This window comes from Sinocyclocheilus rhinocerous, unplaced genomic scaffold (assembly GCF_001515625.1).
Source record: "Sinocyclocheilus rhinocerous isolate Xijiao unplaced genomic scaffold, SAMN03320098_v1.1 scaffold1055, whole genome shotgun sequence".
NCBI lineage: Eukaryota > Metazoa > Chordata > Actinopteri > Cypriniformes > Cyprinidae > Sinocyclocheilus > Sinocyclocheilus rhinocerous.
Window position 1 is genome coordinate 141,005 of NW_015658727.1, and position 25,828 is coordinate 166,832.

At 36.2% G+C, this 25,828-nt stretch overlaps 1 protein-coding gene and 1 pseudogene across 2 annotated transcripts; one reads left to right on the top strand and one right to left on the bottom strand.

The window, feature by feature from the left end:
- Positions 1-1,702: 1,702 nt before the first annotated feature.
- LOC107722805 (dynein intermediate chain 1, axonemal-like) lies at positions 1,703-19,346 on the bottom strand (annotated as a pseudogene).
- A 1,020-nt stretch (positions 19,347-20,366) lies between these two features.
- LOC107722811 (syntaxin-2-like) lies at positions 20,367-24,591 on the top strand. 2 transcript variants are annotated; one of them, XM_016531288.1, is made up of 9 exons: positions 20,367-20,443; positions 20,730-20,795; positions 20,927-21,026; positions 21,225-21,299; positions 22,002-22,075; positions 22,168-22,276; positions 23,472-23,545; positions 23,629-23,766; positions 23,999-24,591. In XM_016531288.1, exons 1-9 carry the CDS (start codon positions 20,414-20,416, stop codon positions 24,161-24,163), a joined length of 831 nt encoding a protein of 276 aa, XP_016386774.1. In that variant the 5' UTR covers positions 20,367-20,413; the 3' UTR covers positions 24,164-24,591. The 2 variants fall into 2 exon arrangements, with proteins under 2 accessions (XP_016386774.1, XP_016386775.1); XM_016531289.1 differs by lacking the exon at positions 21,225-21,299.
- Positions 24,592-25,828: the final 1,237 nt, after the last annotated feature.

A 25,828-nucleotide genomic window follows, 5' to 3' on the forward strand; every position in this document is an offset into this window, starting at 1 on the left:
GGTCCAAACGGCTGTCCCACAACCAAAAAACACATTTAAAAAGCATTTAAGTATTCAAATCTTAGATGTTTACTAAGATCCTTCTATTCTCTAATGAAACCCACAATAATAAATACTTTTGTTCAGATTTTCACTGGCTGCACTTGCAAAAATCTGAAATTAAAATTAAATATCTTTTTTTATATATAGCAACATTTTCATAGATTTTAAGTGTCAGAAATTTTTTTTTTTTTTTCATTAAACATTTGTATGTTTTATATTAAAAAGCTTATATAATGCATTATAAAACTTAAAATGCATTAATTATGCCTTGTAATGCACCTTATGCATTGTGTGCCCTCATGAATAATTGTAGCCATAGTTATAATAAATTATAAAACTTATCTAGTCATTGTCACACTTTTAGAAAGTGTAATGCATTAAAACACTTGACAAACTTTCAAATATTATAATGCATTTTCAGTTTGATTACGTCTATTTATTAAAAGATATGAATGCATTACAACGCACATTATGAATATCTTTGTAATGCTTTATACATATAGGCTTTAAATGCTTTTTTTTTTTTGTAATATGCATTAGCTAGAAATTTAGTGTGAATAACACATTAATTATATTTTATCCTATTTTAACTGATGCTCACCAATTTTGGAAGAAACGGTGTGAAACATCAAGGTTTGCATGACTTAAAGGAACACTCCACTATTTTTGAAAATAGGCTCATTTTCCAACTCCCCTAGAGTTAAACAGTTGAGTTTTACCGTTTTCGAATCCATTCAGCTGCAGATATACCTGAAAATAAGCTAACTTCCATCAACATAACCAACGTGACCAGCGTGCTGGGGACTATTTTCAGGCGCTGCGTAATATTGCGCCTGCTGCACCCATGGTACGGCAGCAAAGTTCATTGATTATTACGCCGGAATGAGAGTATAGTTCCTAGCCATATCGGCCTAGAAAATCGCAACTTTTCATTTTCTGTCGGTCTTAGTACACGATGTAACTGCAGAAGAGTCAAGTTTTAAATAGGAAAAATATAGAAACTCTTTGGTTATTTTTGAGCGAGATGCTAATGGTCTAATCAGATTCAATGATCTATGCTAAGCTACAGCTAAAAGTGCTACCGCCAGACCCGGAGATCGGCTGAATGGATTCGAAAACGGTAAAACTCAACTGTTTAACTCTAGGGGAGTTGGAAAATGAGCCTTTTTTTTAAAAATAGTGGAGTGTTCCTTTAAGATAAAGTGGAATTTCATGTTTCAACACAATAACAAACTCAAAAGCAAATTTAAGTCAACAAACATATGGCTTCAGAAGAAGAACCACATTTGATAAAGGCCCAGTCAGAGCCCATACCTAAATCTAATCTAAAAAAAAAATAGATAAATAACAATATAATCAGTCTGGAGCTCTTTTGCAAGAAAGAGTGAAAAAAATGGACAAATCAAGATGTGCTAAGGTGATAGACTCTGGCTGCTGTATTAAAAGGAGAAAGAAACCTTTAAAGTTTCTGTTTGTCTGTTACATTAATTTTGTTGGTTTCAATATTACATTAAAGGTGAAAAAAGATCTGACATGAATGAACCTGGATTCATTTTTTTACATCTCAAAAATCTAGCAATTTTAACAGGGGTGTGTTGACTTTTTACACCCACTATATTTTAATGTTTGTAGTGAATTTGTAGTATTTGTCGTTCTGGTCTTACTCAGTTCTGCTGGTTGTTTCCAGGCTCGGTGAGCTCAACAGTTGCTCCATCTTTGCTATTTCCACCTCCGGCCCCTTCGGCAACTCCTGACCCTTCTTCTCCTGTGGAGCCAAAGAGAGAAATGAAAAGGACGAGATGAGTCAGCTGCTGGTAGTGAGAGGACTGACCCAGGGGTGTCACTAACAATCACAAACACTTCTCAGTGTGAAGCTCCCATTTAGACGTTTCTATCTCGACCAGCGGAGGTAATGAGAGAGGTGTTAGCAAGGCGTTATTTCCTCTGTGCTGTGGTGGACCAAAACCGTCAGAAACTCACTCTAATCTTGCATGACATTTGTCTGATACGATTACAGTGACACATTGCTTCCTCGGGGGAGAATAATCAAAGATTGCTATGGTTACTGACCATGCCAGCATCGTAATGAACTAAACCAGACCAGATGAACTTCTCGGCAGAAATATTCACTGCCACTAATTAAACATTCTCCAGTTCCTGTCAATCATTAAGCAAAATGTTAAGTAAATGTGCGTCTGGTAATCACTCTGAGAACATCTGCTAAATTTGCTCAGCAGAATGCTAATGTTCAGGTATCCACAGAGCTGCAGTGGAGGGATCTTCAATGAGCTCCAATAAGTAGCTCAAGGTTACAGCTATTCATAGAATCCATCAAATTCTAACCAGGGAGGGCTGTTAGGGAAATAAATTTGGGTGTGAGAATGTCAATCAAAGGGACTTTTGAGATCCAGAGAATGTCTTCATGCTAGTCTCTGTCTTAGTTTCTGTCACTTCAACAGAAGAAAATATCTGCAGCAAAAAAGACCTTCAGACCTCTTTATTGACCTCATTCGCTTTAAACATGTCCACCCTTATCCACCTTATTTTGCAATGCGGATGTAAGCTATTTTTCTGTGAATGTGCAAGACTTCCGATTCATTAGCCATGATAGCTAAAAACTATAATAATAACAAAGTGTGGTAAACGGTGAAACTATTTGCGCTACAAACTAGTGTGTTTATGATTACACGAATATATTAAAATAATATAACAAATGCCAGTTTGCATTATTAGGCAGCATAACAAAGAGTTTTTTTGTACAGCTAAAATAAATGGAAGCGAATGACACCGAAAGTCACCCACATTCTAGTTACATATGGCCATGTCCATTCTTACATTTAAAAATAAGGTGGATATAGTGCACAGATATGACAAATATGAATATTTTCTCTTTAGGAAGAGCAGGCTTTCTCTTCACCCATCTTGATATTAGAGCTGTTACGATACCAAAATTATGACTTTGATACAATACCTGACTAAAATATATCGATAATACTAAAACAACAGAAAAGGTAAGTGAATAATAGATGAAGCACAAATTATAGTTATACTTAAAGTTCATTATTTTATCTACCAATTAAAAAATCCCTGAAATCTCTCACTTGACCAGTGTGTGCCTGCACTGCTTTCTGAGCATTTCCTCTCCCTTAAAAAAAAAAATTTAAATTAAAAATCACATACCAGTGCCACCACACAGGCCTATGGTGAGCAACAATCAGTCTATGATACCGCTGAGCCTACAGGTATATAGAGGCCTTTGCAACAGTGGTAAGTTAAAAGGAGCTAAAAGGATAAAGTCAAAAGGCTGTAAATACACTGAACAAAATTATAAACGCAACACTTTTGTTTTTGCCCCCATTTTTCATGAGCTGAACTCAAAGATCTAAGACTTTTTCTATGTGGACTTTTATTGTGGCCAGCCTAAGGCACACCTGTGCAATAATCATGCTGTCTAATCAGCATCTTGATATGCCACACCTGTGAGGTGGATGGATTATCTCGGCAAAGGAGAAGTGCTCACTAACACAGATTTAGACAGATTTGTGAACAATGTTTGAGAGAAATAGGGCTTTTGTGTACATAGAAAAAGTCTTAGATCTTTGAGTTAGACCTAGAGAAAAATGGGGGCAAAAACAAAAGTGTTGCGTTTATAATTTTGTTCAGTGTAGTTACTACTGATCTCAACTGCTCCGTCAAACTCCTTGAAAAAGTTCACTTGTCACAAAATAAATCACTCATTTGAAGTGCTAAATTGGGTATGAGCTAGGGTTGGGAAATATGACTTAAACCTTATTTCACGATATGAGATATACGATATTTTTTATCATGATATAGTTATTTTTGTTGTTTTATCTTTGTTATTAATAATAAGAACATAGATGCAAGTAACAAACAAAAGGACTAATACAATAAAACAGACAATTTAAATAAAGTGTTTTTACGTAAAATAGGTCTATTTAACAGCATTCAAGTAAGAAATAATACATAAGTTGAATAAAGTAACCAAAATGTAAAAGTAAAGGCCTGCATAGTCTTCACTGTATAAATTAAACATACATTGATTGATTCTGATTAAAGATACTTTTAAAGTTAGTCATTCAAGATCAGTGAGTGATTTTCACCTTTTTCTTTTGTTGTTTGATTAACATTGTAGATATAGAAAGCAGTAGGAATATTAGTCTGCTGTCACTTTAATGCCATTTCTTCCATTTCTTCAACTGTTTACATTCACTTAAGTCATAAGCCAAGACAGGTATATTAACATAATTGTATGTGTATTTGACTGTTGAAGCCCAATAGGTATTTGACTGTTGAAGAAAAATAAGTAGGTAAAGAGAATCTGAATTGTTGAGTGACTGAAAAAGTTGAGTTCTTTTTCGAGGTTTATTACGCTTCCCACACTTTATTTTCTCATTCATGCACGTTTCTTATTCTCTCCAAATTGTCAATAGGTTTAAACAGTCCTGCACTGTGCGGATATATAAAGTTTGACATTCTTAAAGTACCGGTACTAGTAAAATGAGGAATCATACCGTTTTTACAAGCAGGGTATCGTGATGCCTTTTTGTACCGGTATATCGTGCAACATACTTGGGATGCCCTATGTACTGTATGTACAGTAGATACACTCACACATGCATAAATACCGTGTTAGACGTTATGCAGAGTCTCATTTTCTAATGGCTGCGGCATCTGCAGCAGATGATTGTATATCAGCAGATTTCTTATGTAAGTGAAGAGGAAGCTTTTACTGCTATTAAGTGGCTCCTTTTCCAAGAGGACTTCTAATGTTTATTGTAATTGCGGTCAGTGTTGTGCAATAAGTTTATTCAGTGCCCCTGTAACTTCAAAACAGCAGAGTTCTCTGAGAAGTTGCTGACTGTTGAGACTTGTGGAACGAAGTAGATTAGAAAATAAATCAGCAGCTGAGACGGCAAACTGAGGGCTCAGGAAAGAATACTGACCCGACTATTTATGCAGTGAATATAAAACAGTCTGTAAAAGAGAGCTAGCTACAGGATTCATATGGATACTGTGATTGATGAGTCACAGGCACAGAGAGACATGGTGGAAGGAGAAAGCATTTTGAAGGTTCCTGGGAGGTGAGATATGTGTGTGTTGGTGTAGTGTCCTAACCTGGAAAGCAGCTGACCGTTTCTATTGAGTTTAGAACATGCTGTTTTTAGTCTCAGATGCCACCCCATGGGTCCCACAGCCATTGCTTTAACATAGAGCTTGTAGAAAGGTATACATGTCTGGCTTCAACCAGCATTGACCTATACTCACATTAGCACAACTGGAATCCTGCAAAGGTCAAGTGCCTTAAATAATCAATGTCATCACAGTCCTTCATAAAAATCTGTATTATAAAAGTTGTTTTTGTTTCCTTTATTTTGTGATACTATTTTTAAGTATTGGATTTTGCTAATGGAAAATTTTTTAATCAAATAATTTAAATAATTGTATATATAAAATGAAAATAAGTATTTTAAAAATAATTTCTCCTACCTCGTTTTAAATAGCCAGAGACAACTATAAATAATCTGTTAAAAGGATGACTTCCCAAACGATGTAAATGGTTCTGTTTTGCCTTCAGAACTGGCAATATATCAGTCCAGGTGGAGTTTCCCAAAAGCATTGTAAGCCCAGGATGTTCACAGAAACCATTGGCATCAGTGGTCACTACAATTTACTCAGGCTTACAGTGTTTTTGAGAAACGTAGTATAGGTTGATTTAGCAGTTCTGACAATTTCTGCATTGGCCCATATCTGTTTGATCAACCCTTTCAGTCCTGTCTGTTTTTCCACCGAGCAAAAAAACATACAGAGCCATATTTGTTCTTCTCCAATGTGCTAGAGAAAAATAGGGGCAAAAACAAAAGTGTTGCGTTTATAATTTTGTTCAGTGTAGTTACTACTGATCTCAACTGCTCCGTCAAACTCCTTGAAAAAGTTCACTTGTCACAAAATAAATCACTCATTTGACTTATATTTGAGGGTATGAGCTAGGGTTGGGAAATATGACTTAAACCTTATTTCACGATATGAGATATACGATATTTTTTATCATGATATAGTTATTTTTGTTGTTTTATCTTTGTTATTAATAATAAGAACATAGATGCAAGTAACAAACAAAAGGACTAATACAATAAAACAGACAATTTAAATAAAGTGTTTTTACGTAAAATAGGTCTATTTAACAGCATTCAAGTAAGAAATAATACATAAGTTGAATAAAGTAACCAAAATGTAAAAGTAAAGGCCTGCATAGTCTTCACTGTATAAATTAAACATACATTGATTGATTCTGATTAAAGATACTTTTAAAGTTAGTCATTCAAGATCAGTGAGTGATTTTCACCTTTTTCTTTTGTTGTTTGATTAACATTGTAGATATAGAAAGCAGTAGGAATATTAGTCTGCTGTCACTTTAATGCCATTTCTTCCATTTCTTCAACTGTTTACATTCACTTAAGTCATAAGCCAAGACAGGTATATTAACATAATTGTATGTGTATTTGACTGTTGAAGCCCAATAGGTATTTGACTGTTGAAGAAAAATAAGTAGGTAAAGAGAATCTGAATTGTTGAGTGACTGAAAAAGTTGAGTTCTTTTTCGAGGTTTATTACGCTTCCCACACTTTATTTTCTCATTCATGCACGTTTCTTATTCTCTCCAAATTGTCAATAGGTTTAAACAGTCCTGCACTGTGCGGATATATAAAGTTTGACATTCTTAAAGTACCGGTACTAGTAAAATGAGGAATCATACCGTTTTTACAAGCAGGGTATCGTGATGCCTTTTTGTACCGGTATATCGTGCAACATACTTGGGATGCCCTATGTACTGTATGTACAGTAGATACACTCACACATGCATAAATACCGTGTTAGACGTTATGCAGAGTCTCATTTTCTAATGGCTGCGGCATCTGCAGCAGATGATTGTATATCAGCAGATTTCTTATGTAAGTGAAGAGGAAGCTTTTACTGCTATTAAGTGGCTCCTTTTCCAAGAGGACTTCTAATGTTTATTGTAATTGCGGTCAGTGTTGTGCAATAAGTTTATTCAGTGCCCCTGTAACTTCAAAACAGCAGAGTTCTCTGAGAAGTTGCTGACTGTTGAGACTTGTGGAACGAAGTAGATTAGAAAATAAATCAGCAGCTGAGACGGCAAACTGAGGGCTCAGGAAAGAATACTGACCCGACTATTTATGCAGTGAATATAAAACAGTCTGTAAAAGAGAGCTAGCTACAGGATTCATATGGATACTGTGATTGATGAGTCACAGGCACAGAGAGACATGGTGGAAGGAGAAAGCATTTTGAAGGTTCCTGGGAGGTGAGATATGTGTGTGTTGGTGTAGTGTCCTAACCTGGAAAGCAGCTGACCGTTTCTATTGAGTTTAGAACATGCTGTTTTTAGTCTCAGATGCCACCCCATGGGTCCCACAGCCATTGCTTTAACATAGAGCTTGTAGAAAGGTATACATGTCTGGCTTCAACCAGCATTGACCTATACTCACATTAGCACAACTGGAATCCTGCAAAGGTCAAGTGCCTTAAATAATCAATGTCATCACAGTCCTTCATAAAAATCTGTATTATAAAAGTTGTTTTTGTTTCCTTTATTTTGTGATACTATTTTTAAGTATTGGATTTTGCTAATGGAAAATTTTTTAATCAAATAATTTAAATAATTGTATATATAAAATGAAAATAAGTATTTTAAAAATAATTTCTCCTACCTCGTTTTAAATAGCCAGAGACAACTATAAATAATCTGTTAAAAGGATGACTTCCCAAACGATGTAAATGGTTCTGTTTTGCCTTCAGAACTGGCAATATATCAGTCCAGGTGGAGTTTCCCAAAAGCATTGTAAGCCCAGGATGTTCACAGAAACCATTGGCATCAGTGGTCACTACAATTTACTCAGGCTTACAGTGTTTTTGAGAAACGTAGTATAGGTTGATTTAGCAGTTCTGACAATTTCTGCATTGGCCCATATCTGTTTGATCAACCCTTTCAGTCCTGTCTGTTTTTCCACCGAGCAAAAAAACATACAGAGCCATATTTGTTCTTCTCCAATGTGGAAATGAGTCTTCTAAAAAAAAAAGATTTGTGTCAACTAATTTTTAGTATATGTTTTCCCCATGTCCACTTAAATGGACACCATGACAGTGTTCATCAATGTCCACTCACAATACAAAATTCACTAGTTTGTCCAAACAATTGAAAAAAAAATTTTTTTGAAACAATAATTATTTTTGCAGTTCAGTTTTGTGCAGAAATTTACACTTCACTTTTAAATAAACTAATATAAGATGCAAATCATCCTCTTGATGAGGCAAAACAGAAATCTATGTCAGTTTTAAATTCATTTATCTAAGATCAGCCACTGCATCGGGGGAGTAAGTGTGCTCTTTCAGAGGCAATAATGACATTAGGTTGTGGAAAGCTGGTGATTAATTACTCGAGGAGACAGTGAGTGTGTTGCATGGCTGACTCTCATCAGTCATATTAAAAGACATTGCACTCTCTCTCTCTGCTTAAGGTAAGTACAGCCATGGCAGCAATAATACAGCTTCTTTCTAATCAAAAGCATTAGTGCAACTCAACTTGTGACACTGTCTGTGTGTCATTGGAATGAACAGTTTCAGCCAATCAGATATAATGACTGTCACTAACAAAACACATCAACACTGAGCACTGGCACTGACTGAGATCTCCAAACAACAAATTAAACATTTCACAAGTCGAGCTGTGACAGACAGCAGCTTGTCTGTGAGGCGAGGCCGAGAGATTTGAATTATGTATTGCCATTGTTATATCTGACCGTAAGCTGAGGTATCAACACATGATCAGTCAGTGGGTTGGTTTCTCTAGATGCAGAATGGAAACAACAGAAGTAGTGTACATTAAAAATGAAAGGTGAAATGCATAATTTTATGGTTGCTGAAATTCTTTCTCTTATCCCAGATTGGTGTGCAGAGACAACTGGAAGTGTACATTCAAAACCTCTGATTCAGCCAATGATCAACCTGATCAACGAAAAATTGTAAAGAGGGACGACTGTAAGCAATAACACACTTAACGTTTAATCTACAATAAGATTTAAGATTCGTCTACAATTACCCTGGAATCACTGCAAAACTTCAAAGACCTTTAGTCAGATCATTTTTATTTCTGCATCAGTTTGTTCCAAAAGCATTTGTCCCACAGTACAGTCTGATTGATGTCTTGAATTACTGTTTTAATGCCTAGCAAAGCCGATGATATTTGAATTTATGCTCAATATGCTGTTAATGTGGTTCCAAAACATTCTCATCCAATGTCAGTAAATTGAGATGTTCAATACCTCTGGTAACAAATGATTTTTCTTTGAACTGCAGTGATCTGTGTGTGCTGTAAATTCATGTCTGAAGCCGTCACAAAGATACAGATACAGCAATTCAGCACAAGAAGTATGTAGCACAGTAGTGATTGAAACAGCACTGATCGATTAAGCATGTGGTTTCATTGGAGGCATAATATGAGTGCATCTCCTACCTTAGGCTTCGTGCGGAGGTTGGGAGAGAGCTTGAGGCTGGTGACATGGCCCACGATGATGATGGGATGGACAGGGTTGAATTCAATGTGCAAGAGCCTGGTCTTCTTGGATACCACTTTTTGCTGGCAAAGAGCCTCATATTTGTTAATGTTGAGGTCGAACACATGAACCTGAGAGAGAAATGGAGGAGGAGCAGGCAGTTAGTCTCAGCATTAATCTATGTTGCATGAGTTTCTGTTTTGATGTTTTATTGTGAAGCAGACATTAGCACCTCTAATGCATTCTCTTACTTTGGCTCCGAGTGTCAGTAAGCCTAAGATGCATTTGGTTTGTGTGCGCTTGTATTTTAATATATTCATATGTATGAGCACAAGAATATGTGTGACTGTGGAGGTGTAAGAATGCAGACCATCTGCTTAGAGGATCGTATTATTTGTGTGATTGGATGTATAGAGAGGTAGTATAAATATTTAATAGATTTATTTAAATATATAATTTAAATAATATATAACATTATTTAATATATGTCAAATTTGAATGATAGATATAATTAATTTATATACTTTATCTATTTATATTTATATATTTTCATAAATATTTTTCATGAAGTATATTTGCTGTTTGTGAAAAGTTGTATGTGTGTATCTGTCAGAAATACAGATTAGGAACAAGTCTCTGAGGATGACAGAGTCCTGTGCGACAGATGCAATCTGTGGATGACAGTATCTCATCTTCTGCTACATTCAGTAAAAAAAAACAAAAAAACATCTCAAATGATACAGAGAGAGAGAGAGTGAGTGAGGGATGGGTCATTATAATTCCCATCATCCTCATTGTCATTCATGTATCATGCTGCCCACCTAAACATAGTCTTTGCTCTGGCAGATGAAAGATAATGGGAGATGGGGGACACAGGATACAGGCTTGGATACTCATTAGTAAATATTTGTCAAGCAGCATGGCTCATAATTAGTCAGCGAGTGTGAATCTATCTTAACAGAACGATTATATTCTGGGCAGCTGACGTAGTGATGCAGAGGACTCGCACTACATCAGTACTAATGATGCCATCTGTAAATGCAGGAGTAACACCAAATCTAACACAACATCTTCAGAGCTAAGAGCTTGAAGGAAGAAAGCCCCTTTAACGATTAGCAGTCATGCAGTTTGGTCTGTGTTCTGTTGTTTCAAGATATGTCAGCAATGTTTATTTTTGTAGGTTCGCCTGCAATGAATTTCTTCATGGCATTTCCAAATAGCTGAGGCAGCTGACTGACAGCAGAGATCTGGACCCATTCCAATACTAGTGCGATACTGGCAAACATGAAATCACACAGTGTGTCCCAGCTACTGAGATAAAAAAGGAAGCCCAAAGCAAGGCTAAATGGTGTACATTTCTGCATTTTTCATTGCACTACTAATTGCAGTAGCAGTGACAGTTTCTGTCAGGACCTGACTGATACATACATATATACAGTATATCCCCCCTGAGAACACCATTTTATGAAAAAAATCCATGATGTCCTTCATACAGTCAAGATTTCCACTTCCTGCAACAGGAAGTGTATATATATATATATATACAGTATATATATATATATATATATATATATATGCAAAAAATAAATGCTGAAATTTGATTTTAAAATGATCAGATAAAAACACCACATCAAAACTTTTACTTAAAAGGAAACTACATTCTCAGCAGTTGCTGACATTGTACACTTGGCATCACAGTAAAGCAGAATTCGGGTTATTTGGTTTTGCCGGGGAACAGAGTGTGGTCTTTATTGGATCACGCTGTAATGGGCTTCCTGTAGAGGGCAGGTGTAATTTAGCCCATCGGAGTTAAAGTGTTAGCAAATAACAGTGACAGCCGCCACGGCACGGCAGTTTAAACCGATCAAGACTGCAGGACTGCCAGGTGAAGCCTGAAGCAGCCTCAGACAAGAGCTTGAGACCAGCTGTGTGATTTGAGGCTAATTGCTAACGAAGGGCCACAGGATAGAGTGTGTGTGTTTGTGTGTGCTGCAGCTTACAGGTGCAGTCGAGCGCTGTAGGAAAGACATCCCACTGTCTGGCTGCTACTGTGTTTCATTAGCAATTATTACATTCCTCACAAGAGGTCGTGTGTGAATATCCCTTGTGTAATTCACACATGCGCAGTTGTCAGACAATAAGTGTGCTGTGTGTCATGACAGTTACTAAGTTTAATGCAGCCCTGAGCAGCGACTCTTGATTGTTTACTCACTGAAACGGAGACCTCTTGGTGAAATTATAGGCTGCTGCTGGGGTGTTAGTGAAGCTAGTTAAGGGGCCTTCTAATAATTTCCATATATGAATGGACCATTCTGTTTTTCTGTGTGTGGGGAGCGTTCTGATGCACTATTGCTGACATCCAGTGTTGGAGAAACTACGTTAAAAAAGACTGCTTAAAAAAAGAAGACCTAAAACGCTGCACTGGACCTTCCACACAAGGACTGTTTTGTTTTTTTTCTGAATCACTCAGCACATGAACCTTACAAACAAAACTATTCACTAGAATGAATCAGACTATTCAATACTACATATGAGAGAGGGGACTGGTTAGGAACGCATGTTAGTTTGATTATTGAAAAAGGCAATGTGCTTTGAGTGGAAGTATCCAGAAACTGCTGTTTTAATGTAAGGAATTATTATTAATTACTAATATTATTATTAGGAGAATTGGTTTGGAAAATAGATGGATGGATGAATGGGTGGATTATGATTACTTTTTTGATGTTATTATAAAAATAGAATTTGAAGCCACTTCAGAGCCACCTTACCATTGTGTTTGTATTAGAGTCGGTTGGGCTCTTTACCTTTCCATCAGTGGTGACAGCAGCAAAGACAGTAGAGGAGTATGGAGCTCAGGCCACATCTGTCACTGAAGTTTTCAGTTCAAAGGTGAACACAGGAGACCTGTAAGAGACATGTATTGTTACCTGTATTAGCTACTATTCAGTCAAAACAAAGCTTTAACAGAAACTACAGTGATCCCATTCTGAATTAATCTGAATTGCATTTAGTAGCATGCAGAGAGAGAGAGAGAGCCAGAGCCTTTGTTGAAATGTGGGCAGTCGGTCGGGCAGTAACTGATATCTACAATTACTTCAGGAGGTAAAACTCCATGACAGTACAACAAAACTGGTCATAAAACAGGCGGAGATATCTATTGCTGATCTTGACAGTACTTGTTGCAAAGCACAAGAGCTCTCTGTTGGCGGTTTAGGGATACTGCATCTAAAACACCAGTCGTTTACACACTACAAGGGATGATCAATTTATTAAAGTTGTATGGGAGCATGAAACAGTCCACCTGTAATAGTTATGTTGGGATGTGCAAACACTAAATTGAAATGTTCAGCCAATTATTGCACCAATTTTAAGACAAAAAAAAAATCTGTGATCAAAAATTTAGGTGGGATAACTAAATTTTTTTTTTAAAATATGTATAAATTATGACCCCACCCGCCCCAACTTTTTCTGAAATGAAATTCAGGCCATGCCAACTGAAGGATAAGTAACAGGGTGCTATTTTTAGAGGCTGGAAAAGGCTTCTGCAGACATAGTGCTGTAGGGAATGGTGCTCATACTTCAAAGTTTGATCCCAAATTTTGACCATCCAGTCCCAGCCGCAGGAGATGAAGACGTCGGGATGGAAAGGATTCTACCTCACACGAGTGACAGTCATGAAGTGGGCATCATATGTTTCCAGGAACTTGCTAGAATAGTATCTGGAGCCCTGTGAAACACAAACTCATTATTGGTTAAATTAACATTACAAAACTGCTGTTTTGTACAATAGCACTCTTGCTGCTGTTATACTGCTTAACTATCCACTGGTGGTTATGAATAACATTTGCAGAAGTAATAGTGACATTAGTGACACCACCATTTTTCTTGTTTTGTTTGTATTGTGTAGCTCAAGAGAAGTACTTGATCTAATTCATTGTTCCCCGGGCAGCACATCACACAACAGAAGGGCTTTGAGTTTAATCTGAGAGATGGATCTAAAGAACACAGAGCTCTGCATCAGCTGTCAGTCTTTGGGTAGACAGGGGCCAGTTTTTGCCCAGCGGTATGTCTCTAGCATTAGATGAGCCTCCAACACAGCTGCCCAAAATCTTTGCCAATCTGTCAGAGGACGATAGGCAAACCTCTTAAAACAATGAAGAATGCTTTGCTCCAAAGTCTGATCATTTTATTGCATTTTGTGCAGACTTGCTTGTGGGTCCATCATATCCAATGATGAATCTTTTATCTGTGTTATTTCAAGGCTATAAAGTCCGATTTGAGATGTACATGATTTATTGCATTGTGGTGCAAATATAATCTAACGTTGTGCTAGCAAAAGATCAGAGCATGTTTTAACATCTTTTTTTTTTGTCTTCTAGCATCCCCTTCAGTGAGAATTATACCATCACGACAGAGCTGGTGTGATCGGCAGCCGTACTCTCTTTCTGTTTTGGATCCAACTTGCATTTCTTCAGCAATGTTTTCTGCTTTTTCTGACCATCTGCCAAGCGCCAACCATGATATAATTAGCCACACAGTATATTTCTTGGTAAATCCCGAGACTACCTAACAATCTGCCCGAACCAGAGCAGTTCGCTCTATCCCCATGGCTTCTACACTAGGAAAGCTGGTGCTAGTATCAGAATTACAGCAGTAAGCATCATCAGAAAACTTTCTGAAAGATAGTGATTTGCTTTAATTGAGCCATGCACAATTTTTGATAGAAAATGATTTGGTAAAGAAATGCCATTTTTATCTGAAGGTCAAGAATTTGAAAGTGGGTCCTGGTGCTGTGACCTCTAATCTCTCATTAAAGGTGGGCAATGTGAGAATGTGTGATAGGGCCGTCTGCTTCCAGACAGAGCAGGTCTGCTAATGTCAGCAATAAGATACAGCATAAATCCTACAGCATCTGTTTAGCTTAAAGGGCTGTTCCATTAGCACGACACATACATTTTTATTTCTATAATTCATGCACATGGCAAATGCCAGTTTTAATAAGGTTATAAAGTATTTATAACTAACAATGTATATATACAAACAATAGAAGTCTATGGAATGTCCCCATTTAGTCAGCTTAGTAAACGTGAGTGTGTGTGTTGTGTAAAAGTGGAGGGATGTTGGAGTCAAATTTAAGTGAAAATTTAAAAGAAGAACACGTTTGCATGTGATGTTTGTAATTTAGAACAAAACATCATACGGAGTACTGTGCGGCATACAGATGAAAAACAAAACTGTCTGGTCTGTCAAAATGAATAGTCTGAACGCTAGTCTACCCCTGGTTGGCAGAGTGAAAAATATAAATAAAAAAGGAGATAAAGACGGAATGTTATTAGCTGATGCCGCCCCATGTTGCTGTGATAGCAGTGCAGATACAGACAGCTAATAAGAACACTTCCTCTCTGTTTGATGACAGGGATATTATATAATCAGTGACTGCTCAGCAGGAGACAACAACCACAAACACAACAAGCTCCCACTCCCAGATTCAAACACAGAAAAATAATGAAATGACTTAAGACTGCAGATCTTCAGAGAGCAGGATGTTCACAGGGCATTTGTTAATGTAAAATATATATTTTAAAAAGTTTGGTCATTTCATTGAATGATTGACCTTGGTGTAAATGATCATCTTGGCTGTGATGGTATATGACTGACCTTGTGAATCTTTCCATGCTCAGTGCCAACAAGAAAACTGTAGTCCTTTTGTTTGTGAAAGTCCAAAGATGTCCCAACTAGACCGGTAGACCGAGAAAATGTCTTCTGTGAGTATAATAATACATTAATGCATGCAATTGTTTTTTACACCATTAGCAGATTTATTCAATTTGACATTATAACGGTTTCTTTCTGTTCTGGGTAAGTTCTAAAAAAAAAACAACTATCTGAACATAATTGAAACTGATAAGAAGCTACCTTGAGACCCATGTGTTTATAAAAAATAAACCCAAACTTAAACATTTAACAAAAGTCATTTGCATTCTTTTTATGGTGAAACTGAATTATCATTGAATCTCAACCGGTGAAATATCACCCATGAATGAAACACTGTCATAGAAATCTAAATACAAACACCAGCCAAGGACGAATCTGCAGGTCAGCGGCAAAACAATATTTACTTCTATATTATGTGCATTAAGTATAGGAAAAGTTGTTTTATTATTGAACTATTGCAGATTTCTGTATCTTTTATTACATTTTCTGACCTACATTGTGAATATAGTCACAGCCTGTCCTTATGCTGAAAGAAAACCCCACTCACATCATCATTGCATGTTTTTATAAACATCATTGTCTTCATATCGGTTGTGCAATGCAAAAAGCTGCTAATAATGAAGAATTAATGTATTAAATCTTTAAAAGTTGTAATATCTGACCAGTGTGGTAAGGCGATACCTGTAGGAACGACATCCTTAAGGCCATCTGGAATTGTGTCGATGACTGGAAGCTTGGTAATGAATAGTTCACGCTAAAATCCAAATTATTGGCATCAATCAACCTCATACAATAATGACTTCCTTTAGAATCAACCTTTAGATATTTTCTTTCTGTACCTTTACCAGAGTCCAAGACACCACTTGTCCATCAGCAGACACAGAGATGAAGTTGTGATTACCGTCCAAATCATCTTTCTGCCAATTCACCTGTAAAGAAGACAATGAAACACAAATCACAGTACAGCCAAGACTTTCTTATAAACCAACAGTCACAAACACTATATCCTACAAGCACTGAATAAAACTCTGTATTTAATTTTAAGTACACTACCATACAAAAGTTTGGGGTTGGTAAGATATTTTAATGTTTTTGATAGAAGTTTCTAATGCTTACTAAGGCTGAATTTATTTGATAAAGCAGTAATGCTGTGAAATATTATAATTATATACTGTACTGAAAAGCAGTAGTTTTATGAAATATTATTATATTTAAATGACCATTAATAGACATTATTCAATACTGCATATTAAAGAACTATTAAGAGTAGTATGGTAGTATTCTATTCCAAACATTGTATTAAATGTACAGCTCCATTGTTATATAATATTGTCTGTAATGAAGGTGTAGAACAGCACTTGTGTGTTTGCCGGAGCTGGCTCTACTCTTATAAATAGGCAGATCAGTCTTTTTCTTCAGGTTATATATACTGCAACACAGCTTGTCATACAAACCCACAGCCACCAGGTAGGACAGATGTTCATGAATATCTACACACATCACTCCTGAGGCTATGTTAAAGATGAATTCTGGGTAACTGGGGTTCTTCAGGGTGTAAAAGATAAGCATGCCACCCCCCTGTTGAATAAATTCATCTAAACGGAAAAGATTAAACACATTTCAGAGTCATTTAACTTACAAACGATTCCTTGTATAAGATAAATAGTAAACTTACGTGAACCAAGACCAACAGTGAACAAATCATTGTATTTGTGATTCCTATAAATAAACAAATACAAATGTCACTCAAAGTAGTGATATTTATTTTACTCAAAAGATGACTGGATTTGATTTAATACTGTGTGAACCTGACCAGCAGAGGGCAGTCACAGACAGACTTTTGGCTTTTTCATACTGGAACGTCCACAGTGGGAGAAGAGTGCCTTTCTCTCCTCTAAATTCATCAGATGCATCCTCAAAGTACATGAAATCTGAGGTTTGGATATAAAGGTGTTTTCATCAGAAAATTGCACGCTCTTTTTCTGAACACTTTCTAATATCTATCTAAAATAAGGGGTGTGAAAATTAATTATTTTTCAGAATTACCTTGCGCAACATCATCAAATATATTTTGATTCACCATACGCTCAATGATCTTGATTGTCTTAGCTAGTTGGGATATGTCATCATTCTATAAGGCATAAAGTTATACGTTTCCTTTAACTCACCTTTTAAAACAAATCATTCGCACTCTTGAACTATATAAGATATAAGTAATTTTCTTGATTTAGTTGATTATACTGTATGTCAATCTGTCAGATCATATTTGTTGTCTAGCCACCTGAGTCTCAGCTTGAATCATCTTCTTCTTGCTCTTGTCCTCCTCATTTAGGAACTGGCCTTCATGCTTCTCTTTACTTTTCTCCCGCCTTTGAAGTTCCTCTACGTAAAAGTCATAGATCTCCCACTGCAGAAAGAGCAGGGCATGCTAACATTGTACATGTCCATATTCACCATAGTGCTGTTATACTGCAGGTATAGCACAAAAATGCTCCTCAAAATAATTTACAAGCACAGGCAAAGATTTTCCCACCTGACTGGCTATAGCTGAGAAGTTTGCACGAGGTGGAGGCTCAGTTTGACAACTTATGTCCTGCAAAACATAATTAGGATTTAAAAAAGCAAAATACAGTGGTTTATACATAAACTGAAAATACAGAAAATCTAGTCTTTCTATAGTTATACAAGCTATGAGCTATCCCCATTGTGTCCTTGTAAAAGGAAATCTGCAAATCATTTTTGCTAAAACTATCAGTTAAATGACTACTTAGCAATAAACAGAAGGCGGATAAAAACGTTTGAAATGTAACCCATAGGTCCTCTCACTCTTGGAGGGTTTTTTAGTGTCTGAGAGGCTCTCTCGTTGAAGTTGAACTGGTTGGTGAGTTTCTGCTCTCTCTTGCCAGCTTTGATGGCCACATTGTCTGGCCTCTCATCTCCTCCACTATCATCAACTTCAGCTTGATTAGCCATCAATCTCCGACCTTCATCAGATTCCTTGTGCACAAGATTCCCTTCTTGTTCAAAGAAGAATAGCTATCTGATCCACATAGATAATTGGTTTATAGCAGCCCTCCTGAAAAGACAACAGCTTTTAGTGATTTGTTAGGCTGATGACTTTAAATCATCGAGGTTAAGGACCATCATTTCAATAAGTTGTAGAGATGCAGCAGTTACTTTGAAACTGTATCTGACAACGTTCTGTGGAGCATTTGGATTGTTCGCTGTTAGTACTCTGGTAATCTCTTCATTCAGCTCCTTTTGAAGACAAGAAATAGAAACATGTAAATAATCATCCCAACATAACTATAAGGTGACATTATGTAGGCAGAGTCAGACCACAGGTCCTCTCCAGGTTTACGCACTGCCTCAGTTAAGTCCAGCTGGTCTGGAGGCTTTACAAGTGTCTTCCCCTGCATCCATTCCTCTCCTTCGGCTGTGTCTAGCCCTTCCTTTTCATCCTACATAACAAAAGAGGCTTGAAATCCCAAGCTCTGTTTGAAAGGTATGCGACAAGGCATTAATTTCTCTCGATGAAAAGTGATTTGAAAGCTAACGTTACCTTCTTCTTTCCAATGGCCTTGACACCCTTTGCCACAGACGCCTTTTGCTGGGTGTTAACATTGGGTGCCTGGCACTGCCTGCATTTTAAGATAGAAAAAATATATATACCTTTGGGTCTTCCCAACAGTGCAATGCAATTCTTAAGTAAAAATAGCAGCCATTAACTAGATGTTGGCTTGAGAAAGCCTGGCCAGAAAGATTAAAAGATTTATAGTTCATAGATAGAGTTTGATGGATTCTAGGCTCTAGGAGGATGTGGAGTTAGAATTTTTTGTTTCAGAATAATAATATTAATATATTATTATTATAAATAAGTTTAAATAATAGTTTAGAACACAATTATTTATTCATTTGCATTCGTGATAATGATCGTTAACAGCCTAACGTTACCTGTTTAGATTTCACTGTCCCCACTTTGTGAGGAACGGACATTTTTTGCTTTACATTTCAATTTATCAGTATGTTGATCTGTTATGCAGTCGAAAAAACCTCTGGAGGCGCTTTTTAAAACGTAAAAATAACTTTGTATTCAAAAAGATAAAACAACTGCTCTCTTCTCTGACAGTAGTGCTAGTGTGTTTGTGTGTATAGACCGTAGACGGGTGCGTCCGAAATCGCTTACTGCAGTTGTCATGGTAGCGGCACTCTTTGGTAGCGGCATCTGGCTGACGTGCAATAATGCGCATGTGCAGAGTGAGATGTTCCTTACCTGTGGCAGTATGACCCTAGTTTTTGTGACAGCGCCACCTAGCTAACTTTACTCTATAAACTAGACCCACAGAAATGATTAAATTATAACGTAAGTGAGGAGGGCGCAACCACTTTAACGTGCATTATGCAAGGCTTCCGGTGTCTGCCGCTTCCAGTTATCTAAGCTGTGCAAAAACATTTTAATAAGCTGGTTGCTGTTGCAAACTGGTATTTGTTATCCAAGAAATTTTTTATTTTAAACCCGAAAATAGGGGCTCATATACTGAAACAAGTGAGGTTATAAAATTCAAGAGGGTTACCAAATGTTATGTTTAGGGTTATGGTTACATTTAAATGATTAAAGCAATAAATCATTCCTAATAATACAAATATATAATTGCATAGTAAGTGCTATAAAATAATATAAACTACAAGTACATAAAAATAGAGTCCTAGAACTGCGGTCTGAAAACTGCTACTCGACTCTGCACAAAAAGCGTGTATAATATAAAACGACGATGTTTATTCATCACACCTAGATGTACGGAAGTAAAATAAGGCGGGGCTTTGTTATGTCTTGGTTTTGTAAACTCCGACTCGTTTTTCTGCGAATCGGTTCTTTTAAATAATTCGTATCAATTCTCGGGTACACTTCAAATGAATTGTTCAGACCGATTTTGTGAATCATTTCAACTGGATCATTGAAGAGATTCAACTCAAAAGAACGATTCGTTCACGTCCGTTTACCAACGAGTCATTCTGTCACACTGTGCGTGCTGTAGCGGGTGAGAAACTAATTTGAAGCCGAAATGAAGGACCGTCTGCGCGATTTAACAGCCGTGAGACTTCAAATTATTTCCTGCATTCATGTCATTTAGATGTAAAATACTAATGATAAAAATTTACGTTTTATAGGTATACTAAGTTTTACTTTCGTATAGCTTGATAACATGTATTTGCATTCCTTATGATTAGCAATTGTTGCCTTATATCACGGTTTCTGTTAAAACAAAGTTTGGTACGCTGAAAATATGTAAAGCTTGTGCTTTATACGACAGAAAAGCCCCAACTGTCTTCGTGACTTTTTTATTTGTTTTGACTGAACGTTAATCCTTCCCCTATCAGCTCTGCCATGACATTATCATCGCTCCTGTGGAGTCCAATGCTTTCCTAGAGGAGTTCCTCCCTAAGGTTTGTATGTGTGCACTTGTGTTTGACATCTACATGCCTTTTTATGTGTGGAACTGTCACTTAGTCTTTGCATTATAACTGAAAGTGAAAACTCGAATAACTATTGTACTTGTGCATATTAACGTGTACAGGTTAATGAGGTTCAGCAACTTATCGAGAGAATTTCCCTCTGTGTGGAAGAAGTGAAGCTGAGACATAGTACCATTTTGACAGAAATCAACCCACCGAATTGTGAGTACATTGTGTTTGTGTCTTTACAGTTGTAAGTGCATTAAACACATATGAAATATAATATTAGGACATTTAAAATGATTTCCAGGCTCTATATTAATCTCTATTAATGATTATTGGTCAAAAGGCGTGGGAAATCAGTTCACTTTTATTCTGTGTTCCTCTGTACAACATTTTTGTGTCTATTCCTATTAACAGATGTGAGAGAGGAACTTGAGCAGAATAGCAGTGACATCAAGCAGACAGCCGATGTAATCAAGGTTAAATTAAAAGGTAGTTGCTCCAGTATTAAAATGTTTTTTTTTTTTATAAGACATGATCAGGTATACTGGTCTACTTTCCCGATGGGCCAATCTGGGAAATGAGAGAGATATCCCATATTGGGGAATATAAGTCATTTTTATATATTTTAATGTAAGTAAAATGTTGATTCAAGAGCCTGATGAAAGATTAATATCAGTGTCTTACATAAATTAGGTGTTAAGTTTTTACAAATGTTATTGTTGTTAATAGCAGTAAATTTACTTTACTGCATCCTAGCTCAAAATCAGCACTTACTGTCAAATATGCATTTCTATATGGCAAAAAAAGCAATATTTTGTTCATTGCATTTGCAGTACTGTTTATTCAATAATATATATTATCTGTTTCTGTCTTATTTTATTTCTTAATTTAATTACTCCAATCTAAGGCCATAACCCCACCAAAACATTTACAGGGGAGATTGTCAAGGGATGATTTTATTTTTTATTATATTTTATATTGATTTTTAACTTGGAAATGTGTAAGTTATGTTTCCTTTTATCTTCTGCAACAAACATTATGCTAAACCGCCTTCTCTATCTCTCTGAAATAAAGCAGTCAACTCTATTGTCTTTGGTTTCCACTTCAATGTAGTACATTGCCTTGACCAGTACACTGAAGATTGTAACATTGTTCATATTTAAAATCATGATTCTTTGGTTGTTCATATAGATTTAGAAGGAAAATTCTCAGAGAATGAGAATGCTAACAGCAGCTCTGTGTACTGCCGCATCCAGAGTACTCAGGTGAGATGTCACTCTGTATTACAAATTCAATAATTTTCAGATGTTTGTTTTATTCATTTTTCTCTCTGTGTCTTTATTTTGTTAAACTATAGCACACAGTACTTTCACTGAGGTTTGCAGAAATAATGAATATGTACAATCAAGAACTGCTATCTTTCCGGACAAGGAGTAAAGATTGGATACAAAGACAACTGGAGATCAGTGAGTGAATTAATACACTTATTAACACACCAGAACAAAATGCCTTTGGTCACCACTGCCCATTGTTATATTATATTATATTATATAGCTACACTACTAAGAATTTTAAAGGTATTACTACTTTTATTCAGCAAGCATGCATTAAATTGATCAAAAGTAAGTAAAACAGTAAAGACATTTATAATGTTAAAGGGGTCATGAACTGCATTTTATTTTTATTGCAGTTATTTCATGTTTCCTGAAGTGCACTTATAATGTTACTATGATTTTTAAATTAAAAATTGTCATAATTTTGAAATAAAAAAGGCATTTTTTACCCTGATTTTAGCCCTCTGATTTGAACACTGTTGGAAGGAGCATGTCTGCTGTGAGACTTCACTGGAAACGCCCACTACTATGATTGTATATGAAATAAGTATTATATGTGGAACTCGAAAACATTTACTACGTTTTTACTATTACAGCTGTTGAGATTAACTAATAGTGAAAAGTGTTGATTATAGCATTATATTAAGATCTACTCCTGTTGCATGAAAGTTTCATTGTAGCCAATGACAGACTGTTCCTGACAGAGTGATCCTGTATTGCTCATCTCACTAATGCTCCAGTGGGCGGGGCCAAAGACATGATGATGTAGAAGTAGGTGTTAATCTGATTCTGCAGAGGTGGGCTTTCATTACGTCATAATGTGACAAAAGCTGAAACGAGTCGTTTTCTGAGCTTGGTTTCAATAAAAGCTGTTTTTGGACTAACAAGGAAGTTTTGAGCTCTATAGTACAATGATCTCTTACATGTCAAAACATCAAGGAAATTTTGATTTCTCAATTCATGACCCCTTTAAAAGAAATTTCTATTTTCAAATAAATGCTGTTCATTTGAACTTTCTATTCATCAAAGAATCCTGGAAAATATGTATCACGCTTTCCACAAAAGTATTAAGCAGCATAACTGAATAATAAGTCATGTTTCTTGAGAAGCAAATGAGTATGTTATGATTCCTGAAGGATCATGTGACACTGAAGGCTGAAGAAATGGCTTGCTGAAAATTCAGCTTTGCAATCACAGGAATACATTACCTTTTATATATACTAAAGTATATTAAAACAGAAAAGAGTTATAAATTTATATAATCATAATATATATTATAAATTATGTATATATATATATATATAAATCAAACTCGTTTTTTTTAAAGGTGGCAAGGTCATCACTGAAGAGGAGACTGAGGTTTTGCTGCAAAGTAACACCCCTGCTGTCTTTACCTCAAACGTAAGTTTCAGCATTAAAAGATAATTGAAAGCACTTTTCCACATAAGAGTCCCTCAAATGTTAATATAATTCTTTGTGTATAGATCAACTCTGGCTCCTGCATCACGGGGCAAGCACTGAATGAGATTGAGTTACGGCATAAGGACATTCTCTATCTGGAGGCCAGCATTCGAGAGCTGCATAGCATGTTTATGGATATAGCCATGTTAGTCAATAGTCAGGTACTGTAAGCTTGCTGGAGAGTTCAATGAATTAACCAAAAAATAAATAAATAGTGCACCAAGCCTTAGAACACCGTTAAAAACAAACATTTCAGTGCATTATCTATTAAGAATAGTTAATATACACAAGTTCCTTATTCAAATGAATTTAATGATCTAAATACTGTGCATAAGTGCCATGGGACTATTATCTTGCCATATTATAATTTAAAGTTTTCCCCCTTGTTTATAGAGTGAAATGGCAAACAACATAGCAAAGACTGTAATGAAAGCTGGAAGCTATGTAGATCAAGGGAAAGAGAACATGGAAAAAGCTGTTGATTACAAGAAGTCCTGGGGAATAAGACTGCATTTATTCAAGAGCAAAGCGAAACCAGCTACCAGCAAGGGCTCTTGAATTAATTTTTGAACTTTGGAACTTTTGGACTATGTATGCTGCTTGCTTTTGTGTTCTATGAAAATGAGGGATTCATACTCCTTGCCTTTTCTTTAAAAAATCCCATCGTGTCACAGTTCTTATTCTACACCCTGTATGTTTTGCTGATCAGATCATTTTAAGCTGTCTGAGGGATTGCCTCAGCCCATTTACAAACAAACGGCTCCTATTTCTTTCTGCTTACATGGTTAATGATTAAGCTTGCTATCAGATAGCCTTTTTCTGACACAATATGACAACAACAATCAAGTGAGTGTCGAGAGGTGTGTTCACATGTACTGATTTTCCTCATTAGGAATATACATGCTATATTCATGCAATACATTCTTAATTTGTTTCTGTTCTTTGGATTATTTCAGGTCTACACCACTTTCAGTCTAATCTAAATATTTAGATTAGTTACTTAAATAGTGTTTACATAAAGGCTTTTCAGTCCAACTGAGCCATCTTCTTCTTTCTTTTTTCGATTAAATAGTGGTTGGCAAACAAACAAACATATTGTGCATTTCTGCCAAATTAAGCCATCAATTTGATTATAAATGGATTATTTGGGTGCATGTAAACATAGCTAACGTAAAAGCCCAGTTAGACTCTCCTACATTTAATTTTTGTTTCTTGTATTTACTTTTATTAGTTATGTGTATTATTTGGTGACTTGCTTTTATATTACTCATAGTTCACCCAAAAATTAGAACTTCTGTTATCATTTACTCACCCTGTAGACAGTGGGGTCCAAAACAGCATTTGATTGTGACCGCAAAAGAAGGTGAGACTAAAACTTTTGACATTCCTGAGGCGGCTGGAACCTACTTGTCATGAGTCGTGGACAATTGGCCTGTGGACTAAGTGGAATGAACAGGACAGTTTAAACTAAAGCAGACTTGATCAAGACAAATTAAAGATTAAATAATGGTGGACATTTTGGACAAATAGGTGGTTCATAAAAGAGTTTATTCATGCTTGTTCTATTTCAACGGAGGACGATGGGCTTTTTCATTTGATTGTTGGGAAAGGGTGGGGGGGATAAGGGGTTTTCTGTTTCTATTTGCTTGTGATCTTTGTTTTTGGGAAGGGGGATAGTTATAGTTCGGTTGAAAGGCCTGGTAAAATTAAACACTCGTCGAATGTCAGGAAAAAGATTATGTTTTATATAAATACTTCGATATGAATAGAATAGGTCAAATACACAGAGAAGGCACATGTGAGCAGCATGACTCATCCAGTGAAAAGACATAAGGTGTATACTCATATTAATAAATTGCATACTGAAATTATATTTCTACAGGAGACTCATATAAAACAAACAGCAAAGGCACTTAATCCTGGATAGGGAGCTCAAGTATATCAGTCAAACTTCTCTACTAAATCAAAGGGAGATTCATTATTGTAATGAAGCAAGTACCATTCATGCATAAACAGACAAAATGCCTGGGGTTTATAGACAAATACCTGACTTTGCTTTATGTAATGTGATTATTGGGGGAGATTTTAATTGTGTTATTGACCCAGTTAAAGATGCACGGCCTAGTGGCGCCACAAAAAGTACATAATTACTTTACATAATTATTTGAAAAATTTCAACATGGTAGACATCTGGTGGTGTTTAAACCCATCAGAAAGAAACCC